Raw genomic sequence first — 10,330 nt, forward strand, 5'->3', positions numbered from 1 at the left:
AGGACCTAAAGTGAATGTCATAAAATAAAAGGGGTTGAAAGTGCAACAAATTAAAGATTCTTTACAAAGGTCACTTTTTTGTTTTCCTTTTTACATTTCCCATCATACCCATAACCATTTTGGATCTTTGCTACTAATAGTACTGCCAAAAAAATCTTTTCCATAACAAAGAACCCAGAAAAAGAAACACACCCAAACCCCATTTTCTTTCAACTTTTCTGTTCTGACCATTTTACCCCCCTCAATTTAGACCAAAGAAAACCTCCAAGCTTCCATTTTTTACAGTTTCACAAACAGGACAAAACATCAGTAGACCTTCACAAGTCCTGCAACAACAGAGATGCCTGCAAGGTAACAATAGGATGCACGAGCTTCTCACGTGACACGCCTTGCATACCATCTTCTTTTGTCTTTCTCTCTCCTCCTCCTCATCGTCATCGTCATCACCACCATTGCACACTGATTCTGCATCTTCATGCTTTCTCTCTCTAGCTTGGTTGAGCTTTCTGTTGAGGTCTGTCACCATGGCTTCGTTTTCAATGGCTTTTTTCTCCCAATCTTTGGCTTCTTTTTCTGCCATCAATAAACAGTTTTGAAGCTCTCTTGTTCTATTTGTTGCTGTGTTCAGAACGTCATCTTTTGCATCCATTATTGACTTCATCTTTGATTCGTAATTCTGCATCAAGATCACTTCTCTTCTTCTTGTTTCCTCGTTTAAAACTGCCTTTAATTTCTCATTCTGCTTTAACAGAAGATCAAAACACAAGCTATCAAATGCATGCCCCTTATTTCATGTGTACTCAACATGAGAATTGAAGGACACCCATGAAAAGCAAATCAAAATGTGCTGTAAAAAAATCAAAAGGGTAAAAAATGGAGAGGAAACGAAGAACAGCAAAACAAATGCATTCGACCGATGCATATGAAGATGAAAATTTATACAAGGAAAAAAATAAAAGAAGAGAAATCTGACCTGAAAATGAAGAAAACAGCCCATCTCTAACCTCTGCCTCTCAAGCTCAGATGACAAATTTTGGAATCCAATCATCCCATTTCTTCTCGAATACGATGAAGAGGATACAAGGGATGATGAAACAAGATTATGATAAGGAGAAGAAGGAGAAGCAGAAGAATTCATAATCTTTTGAGATTCAAGAAATCTTTGATCTTGGGGTTGTTCATAAGAGCAGAGGGTTCTGTTTTCATCCCCAATTCCGAAAACAGAGGAGCCAGTCATGAGGACCCAATCTTGTGGTAAATTAGCAAACCCCATGTTGTTATTATTCTGATAATAATCAGAGTACAACTGTGCTTGTACAGCCATAATCCCAAAAAGATGCAATCTTTGACCGTTTGAATCTGATGGGTATCAAAGAGACTGAATTAATTTCTTTGTGAGGGATGGAAGAAAGAAAAGGGTAGGTTAGAAAAGCTATGGAGGTAGAAGGGTCACGCTCTTTTATTTGTTTGTTTGTAACATCAGAACAGAAGCATGACTTTCTCTCTTTCTCTCTCTAAAAAGCTTTAAGTGGCAGTGGTTTAGTTCCCTCTTAAATGGGCAATTAACTTTCTTTTATGCATTGGTATGTGATTTAAAACTGAAAGGGGGATTATGAATGAGAGAGTAAGGTGAAAGGATCTTCTTTGTATAATATATATATATATATATATGTAGAGAGAGAGAGAGCGTATGTATATATATATAGAGAGAGTAAGAGAGAGAGTCTGTGAAAAAGGGTGATTTGGTGAAGAGTGGATTATGCTTAGGTAATGAAATGGACTAAAAATAGTGGGGGAGGGGAGAGAGTCTTTTGTTGTTTCTGGTTCAATTGTCAAGGAGAGAAAAAGTCTGAAAGGGGAGGGAGGGAGGGAGAGGAGTCATGCAGATTTTGTGACAGAAAGAAAGGGAAAATTAGTTTCATTCAATCAACTTGGGAAATGTGAAGTGGTCATAATCCATAGCCTAACTTCTTAATTCAATTCATAGCATCTGACCCAAAAAGCTGTGACTTTCGTATTCACGTATCTTCTCAAATAAATCTCTACAATTTAAACTATATAGCTTTAAATGAAGGATTGTATCAGAAACTCACTTAACCATAACCATAACAACACATCTAAACTATTAATCATTTTTAATCTTAAACTCAATCATAATTTAAGATTAAAAGATTGTTTATCAAATGCTTATTTGGCTAAACGTTTATCAAATCATATTACCTTACCTAATGAATATAAAAAGAACTATGAATCTTACCCGATAAAAGCAAATGCCAAAAATCTTACTTGGTAAGTGATGATGATGACACTTACCATGGTTAGCACTTACCGAGTAAGTTGTTACATACGATATCATTTTGGTGAACTAAAATCTTACGGGAAAGCACTTTACCGGATAAATGTTTAGGTAAACAACCCCTGAGTTTTTCTAACATACTTTTTTCCAATTCTTTTTAACTACGTACATACGAGCATTTCTAACCCATAAGTTATTAAAAGATTTTTTACTTTAACCTCATCAGTTTTTCACTAACGTTTTTTTTACAAAAATCTATTTTTATAAATCATCTCCAATGCAAAAACTTTTTTAAAAGCTTTTTCATCAATTATATTAATAATATATTCTCATCTATTTACTATATTTTATAAAGGCCCTTGATTTAATTTGTCAATTCAAAAACAAACAAAAATAAAAGATAACTATGTTCGTACAAAAGTATATTGACCATGACAAAAAAAATCAATTCATTAAAAAAAATGAAAACGATAAATAGATGATATACACACACACATTTTCAAATGCAACCGTTACAACCAAGAGTATTTCGGTCTTTTTACAAAACTCGTATTTTTAGGAATAATTTAGATTGTTCTTAAAAAATATTAATTCTTTAATTATCTTATTCGGTTACCAAACGTAACGGACTCCGTATTTTTTAGAATAATTAAACTTTTTTCTTAAAAATTATTAATTCCTTAATAACTGAACCATTACAAGAATAATTCATAACCAATCATAACTATAACACAAAAACAATTCATAACCATAGTCAAAAATTCATCATTTATGAAACAATATGAAAAATGATCCACGTATGAAAAAAAATCGCATACAAAAATGATCCATATACAATAATTCATCATTTTTTCATATATGAAACATTATGAAAAATGATCCTCATATGAAAAAACTGCAGACAAAGACGATCCATATACAAAAATTCATCAATTTTTTCATATATGAAACAAAAAATGATTCACATATGAAAAAATTCATCAACTTTTAATCTTCGTCACTTTTTCACGAACGGATTCATAATCTCAGGGATGAAAACTTCCGACTATTTATATTCTCCGACCACCCATGCAACTTGTTTTCAGTGTCGAAAAAACAGTTACTCTATTTAATCTTCCATATTTAAAAATAAGAGTAATGATTTTAATATATAATTATCACCATTAATATTTTATATTTTTTTTATTAAATTAAAAATACTACATCAATTACAAGATTATCTATTACAAAGTAAAATGACATTCATACTCTTGTTCATTAAAAATAAAGAGAAAAACATGAAATTTTATTCTATTGGTTGATGGTGGTTTATATTATTTGTATGAAATAGGAGGTTTACAAAGTAAAACCCCCCCTCTCTATCTCTCTCTCTCTCTATATATATATATATATATATTGGTGTCGTTTTAATTGTCTCACGAGAACTTGTTGATGATATATTTTCTTATAAAATATTTACTTCTATTTAATAAATTAGATTAATTAATAAATAATAACAAAAGATTAAAATGAAAATAAGAATGAATGATGTGAAAATTTAATTGAGAAAATACTGTTTGATCAACCATTTAGTCTTTGTACAATAAACTTTATAAAAAGTCTTTACTGGAATGCTTCAATTAGTAATAAGTTTTTAAAATAGTTACCATTGGAGATACTCAAATTAAAAGCATTTCCTTTCAAATATAAATAACAAATCTTTTATTTTTATATTATTTTCTAAAGTAAGAAAAACACGAAAAAAAAATCCAAATTTAAAGAATTCTCTAAAATTAGTATGAGTTTTTATTGATTTTAGCTAATGAGATTGAATTGTTATTTTTTTATATAATTTTTTTATTTAGAAAATGCATTGAAATGATAATATTGGAAAATATTTAATAATATAATTAATTTCAAAATCTTTAAAATAGGGAATATGTTGGAGTTGAATATAATTTTTTTACAACCTTTAACTTTTGATGCTCCATTTTCAAAAAAAAAATAGAAAACATGTTGAAGATGCTCTAAAAATGTTTATATATGGAAATTCTTAATTTTTTACGATTTTTAAACCTTTTAATTGAAAGCAGTGGAAAAACAAAAAGGCATGGCGAGTTTTATGTCTGTGAGAGAGGAGTTCATGCATATTTTCGGTGTTATATTTCAATTAAATGTATATATTAAGTATTTATTCTTTTATTTTTTTCATTCGTTCTTTTGTTAGCGGGGTTAAAAATGTGAATTTGGTCCGTTGGATGAGGTTCAACAGAGGGGGAGGCGGATGAGGTTTGTTGGAGAGAGAATAAAACAGGGAGGACCGAGAGGGAGAGGTTCATCGACGAGATCTAGAAGCTAGGCTTGTAACGTACCATAGATGCGCATAATATTATTAATTTATTATGTATATATTAAATTACTTTATTATTATTTTTTGAAAGAATAACAAAAGTTTAAAGTAAAAGATGGATTTTCTCTCGAGTAAAAACACATGTTTATTTAGCTGGAAATCCCCATCTCGACCGAGACGGATGGACCGTGTTCCATGACGGATCGAGGCCCATGTCCAAGCTTACATGCTATAGTTCCTTTTTTAATACTAGAAGAGTATTCGCGCAATGCAGCGAGACATATCTCGATTTTAATGTTCTATTTTATTATTTGTCTCCATCAATGTTATAATACGATTTTATGTGTTTTTAAGAAAGCAATAATAATTTTATTTTTGAATAAAATATAAATTTGAAGATATCATAATAATTTAAAGAAAAAAATATATCAATGTTAATATCAAATCAACTATTTTAAAAGTTCTCATTTTTATGTAATTTTTTATTATAATTTAATTTACGTTTAATAACGAAATAATTTATTTTTGGTTTAATAATATGTAACATTTTATAAAGATAATAATTAAGTATTCTGTTAGAATTCAATGATTATCTTAATTATATTTAAAAAAATTATATTTAAAATGAGATATTTATCCTGTATTTGATTATGTTTATCTGCAGTTAGTTACAAAAATTCGGATATGGAGCTTTAATAAGTTGTACTTACGCACAATCTACTTGTAATCTTGAGTTTTAAGTAATATGCATTAATAAACAGTACTTTACGCATAAAAAATTGGTTTTAAGAGTTTTTGTCAAATGTTTTATAATATAGTATAGATAATGTTTAGTATTTTGAATTCAATGATTATCCTAAATATATTTTAGATTTTTTATATTTAAAATGAGATAATTGTCTAGAATTTGATTATGTTTATCTGTAGTTAGTTACACAAATTCAAACATGGAGCTTTAATAAGTTGTATATATGGATAATTTACTCGTAATTTGAATTTTAAGTAATATGCATTAATAAACAGTACTTAATGCATAAAAAATAGTTTTTAAGAGTTGTTGTCAAATGCTTCATAATATAGTATAGATATATTTGTTGTCTTTTTAAAAAAAATAAATATAGATAATCCGTTTGAACGACACGGTTCAAAATTTAAACAAACCATAAGCACCAACAATGTAAATCACTATTTTTTAAATGATGTGTATTACAGGATAAATTACATGTACTATTAATTTTAGCATGTGTATTACATGTGAGAGAAAAAAAGTGATTTTGAAAATAATATTATGGTTTCTTAATCTTTTTTGGAGGATAATGCATATAGCACGAGTCATGTTAAATAAACGCACTCTATATGTTAAATAAATTCCTTATATAAATTTATTTATCCTATGGATAAAGAAAAACTGTTTCGACATCAAAAACATAGCAGACATTTGTTCATACTTCTTTTTTACATTTACATAGTATTTCATTTGATATCAAGAGGGTTTCTTGACAACAACAGATGTAATTCATTTGAAAAATAATGTAACTGTTAATATTAAACTATTATTTGTAACAATTCTAAAAATATGATAAAGCCATGGTTTTCAACTCTTCCATCTCTTAAATTGTCTTAACATTGAGTTTGTTCAAGTTGTTTGTGGGTAAAAAACAAAAGCTAGGCTCGTTATAGTATTTTAACAGTGGGAGTATGGACTATGGACTACCTAACGGGCTACAATATTAAATTATCAATGGATATTTAATGAACTACGTACCTGTGTCTTTTAGTAGAGATTTAGTACTTCATAATATGAAGTTTGTAACTACTATAAATTTGTCAAGTTTTACGAGTTGGTTCGGTTCGATATGAACAAAAACTCATAACCGACCTACTCTAGTCCGTTTCTATATTCTATAAACCAATTAAACATCATATTAGATTGTGTTAGGTTAGTAGGCTTATTCTTTTGGTTTAGTTGGACGGATTAACCGTTTGATCGGTCTTTCATGCACCCATACCTTGCAGTTGGACCTTTCAACTTGTCTTTTTTATCCAATTCAATCATTCAAACTTGTTACTATTTTTGTTCAATAACACAGGTTTGGTCGTTTCTCTAATTAATCATATTTTCTTATTTTTCACATGAAATCATTTTGGTCGTTAGCGTATGCAGCTCGAGTTTCCATTGCAATTGCAAACATGGGTAGTCTACCCTTTTTTAAGCACGCGTATTGTTTGGTTGGATTTATTTTATTTTTTATATGTATTCTGATCTACAATGATAAGATAATGTTATTATAATCACATTTTCAATGAAAACAACATTTATAGGTAATTTTAGTCTAGATGTTTCTAAAGTAGTCTAAAACTTGGGTATCCAAAATATGCAATTTCTTCCCTTTCTGGACTTTTGTTTGCCAAAAATTGTGCATTCCCTAAATATGCATTGTCTTGAAACATATTCCTTTCATTAAAAAAAGTTGCAACATTTAATTTGTCATGTGATTTTAAAAAAGTATTTGAGTAAATAATCAAGTATCTAAATACTCGTTAAAAGGATAAATTTTGAAAAAGTATAACCGTCCTTCATCAATCAATCTTAGTAGTTTTTATAAATCTTTTTAGATCCGGAAATGATGAAACTGTTCATAACAGTATCACTGAGGAATATGATATTCCCCAGAGCTTAGAGCTTCTGAACAATTGGACTATTCCAAAAGTGGAAGCAAAACTAATTTATAAAATTGGTACCTTTGAAAAATTAGGTTTAAAACATATTGGTAAAACCACAGAATCTTCAATTCCTCTTCATAAGGATGAAATGATGATTCGTCTTAGTAGTTTATTAAAATGATTGTTATTTGTAGAATAAACTTTAAAAAATAAAAAAATTACAAATATATGTTGTATTTTTTGAGAAGTAAAAAAGATATTTTATAAATTATTTTTAACGAAGTGCTAATGACACCCCCTTAATAGGAGGTGTTGAATGTTTGAAAATCGTGGATCTCTGACATCTATAAAACATCAAATCGATTTAATAATATATTGTATTTAATTATTATTATTATTATTTAATACATATATAAAGTTATATTATATAAATATATATACTCTCCATTATATAAATATATATACTCTCCATGATATAATATTTTTTATTTATATAATTATTATAATTTTACTACCTTATATATGTATAAAGTTAATTTTTATGATTAATTAGTTATTTTAATGGATGAGATATTTATAGAAACTATTTGTATTGAATTTAAATAAGAAAAAAGTTCAAAAAATTAAAGAAACTGTTCCATTATGAATTATTAAGTTCTTTAACATTTTTTGATTGAATAAGTTGTTAAACTTTTTTTTTTTATGTTGAATGATTAAGTAGTTGCATTCTTTTTTGAATAATAAAATGACTTAGTTTTTTTTAAAAAATTGATTACTTAAATTATTTTAATCTTTTTAAAATTGTATAATTTAAAAGTTATTTTTATAAAATGACTTGAAAAATGTAATCACGTTTTTACAAAAAATAGTATTTCAAGTTTCTTGGGTTATTTTAAATATTTTTAAAATGATTTAATTAAAAGATTATGAATAAAATAATATAAAAAATTAATATTGTGCAACTCATAAAGTTATAGTTATTTATTAAAAAAATTCATCCTTACATATATTTTTTAATTAATAAATCATCAAACTTCTAAGAATTGGTTATTTGGATCATTTCAATCCAAAAAAATGCTACATATCATGGTTTGCTTGTATCATAGATCAAACAAGTGGAAAATGATTTTTAGGTCACGATTTTCCTGACTTTTAATCTATCCAGATAGTTGTTAAATAAATTATTTTTTAATACGTAAGAATCTAATAATATTGTAGTTTGATAATATAAAAAATGTTATTTTTTAATTAATGGTTAAAATATTAAAAGGTTAATTGAGAAGTGATTAGAGGCAGAAATAAAAGTTATGATTTACGCTTACCATATTTGACATTTTATTTTACTTTTTAATTAATTTTTTTATCCCTTTAATTTTTAAACTTAATTATCTTAAAAATAATTGATATTTTAATTAGACAAATTACATAAAAAACTGAGCATTTCATTCTCTTCGATTTGACATTCATTTCGATATAGTTTTTTTTAACTTTTTTTACGTCAAATATTATATATGTGTGTAATATTTATTATGAATATTTATGCACGTTCATATGTTCACAACAACTCCTTAATATTCATACATTAGTGTGATATTCATCATGAATATACAACTTAGTATAACATTTATCATGAATAGTTATTTATTTTCATGTATATTCAACAAATTTTCAATATTCATACATCAGTACAACACTTGTCATTAATATACATTCTCAATATAACATTTATCATAAATATATATATTATTCATCATGAATATATGTTTTCTTTATAGCATTTATCATATATATATATATATATATATATATGTATATATATACACACGCATGTGTGTATACAATATTCAGTATTCATACATCATATGATACATACCATTCATCATGAATATTTATATAATGTTCACGTGTATAAAAACAAATTTTCAACATTCATACATAAATATAATTTCGCCATGAATATACATTTTTACCATAACATTTATCATGAATATACATTTTCACTGTAACATTCATCATGAATATATATACTATTCATCGTAAATATTTATCTATGATCACGTTTATACAATAACTCTTTATATTTATTTTAGTATGATATTTTTCATAAATATTAACTTTCACCATAGTATTTATCATGCATATACACATTATTCATCATGAATATACTATAGTTTCAACTTTACATACTTTAGTTTTTCTCTATTGGGTTCTCGGTTGATCTGGATGAGTTCCCTATTTATCTCAATAAATTTTCCGATCCATCTCGATAAGAATTAAAAGTGGTATATTATGGTTTTACACAAACAATAAATTAATCAATATCTTCTCAACTGGTATCGATAAAAAATGAAGGTGCTATGTTATGATTTTAACACATGACTGCATACCAAGTCAATGGATGGATCCTTGATTAGTCTTGATTGGTGTTGATCGGTCCCAATGGGTTGTTGATCGATCTTGAAGTGTTCTTGATTGGTTTCGATGAGTTCTCAATCCGTCTCGATAAAAGCTGAAAGTGATAGCATATGGTTTTACACATACAAACAGATAATAAATTAATCAATATGTTTTCGATAGAAAATGAAGGTGGTAGGCTATGGTTTAACACACATAAAAACATACCAAGTCAATGAATGAATTCTCGAACTTTCTCGATCCGGTCTCTAGGTTCTTGATCGGTCTCGAAGGATGTTAGGTTACGGTGATGAAGCACGGTGTCTTACGATGTTGAAGACAGTGTTGAAAAGGTGATATCGAGTTACGAGCTACCATGTCGAGCTGTTGTACACACTTGAACGTACATAAATATTCATAATGAATATAACACATACCATTTCACGTAAAAAAACGGTTAAAACAAAGAAAAAACTATATCGAGATGGATGTCATGCAGAAGAGCATGAAATTCTTATTTTTTAATGTAATTTGTTTGATTAAAATATTAGATATTTTTAAGAAAATTTATTTTAAACTTTAAGGGGATACAAGTTTTTAATTAAAAAAATAAAAGGTCAAAGAAGGTAGGAGTTGGTCTAAATTAA

At 27.4% G+C, this 10,330-nt stretch overlaps 1 protein-coding gene across 1 annotated transcript; it reads right to left on the minus strand.

Annotated features, from left to right (window-relative positions):
• Nucleotides 1–241: 241 nt before the first annotated feature.
• On the minus strand, nt 242–1,324 carry LOC112524380 (probable BOI-related E3 ubiquitin-protein ligase 2). The gene is made up of 2 exons (XM_025134171.1): nt 974–1,324; nt 242–739 (listed from the first exon to the last, which is right to left on the minus strand). The coding sequence occupies exons 1-2, from the start codon at nt 1,322–1,324 to the stop codon at nt 242–244; spliced, it is 849 nt and encodes a 282-aa protein (XP_024989939.1).
• Between the last annotated feature and the right edge of the window lie 9,006 nt (nt 1,325–10,330).

The sequence above is a fragment of the Cynara cardunculus genome, assembly GCF_001531365.2.
Source record: "Cynara cardunculus var. scolymus isolate 2C chromosome LG 13, CcrdV1, whole genome shotgun sequence".
Lineage (NCBI taxonomy): Eukaryota > Viridiplantae > Streptophyta > Magnoliopsida > Asterales > Asteraceae > Cynara > Cynara cardunculus.

Excerpts from the sequence above, each read along its gene's own strand:
- LOC112524380 (XM_025134171.1), bottom strand. The coding sequence starts at position 1,324 with ATGGCTGTACAAGCACAGTTGTACTCTGATTATTATCAGAATAATAAC. Across the intron at positions 740-973 it reads GCTGTTTTCTTCATTTTCAG|AATGAGAAATTAAAGGCAGT; the intron begins GTCAGATTTCTC and ends CTGTTAAAGCAG.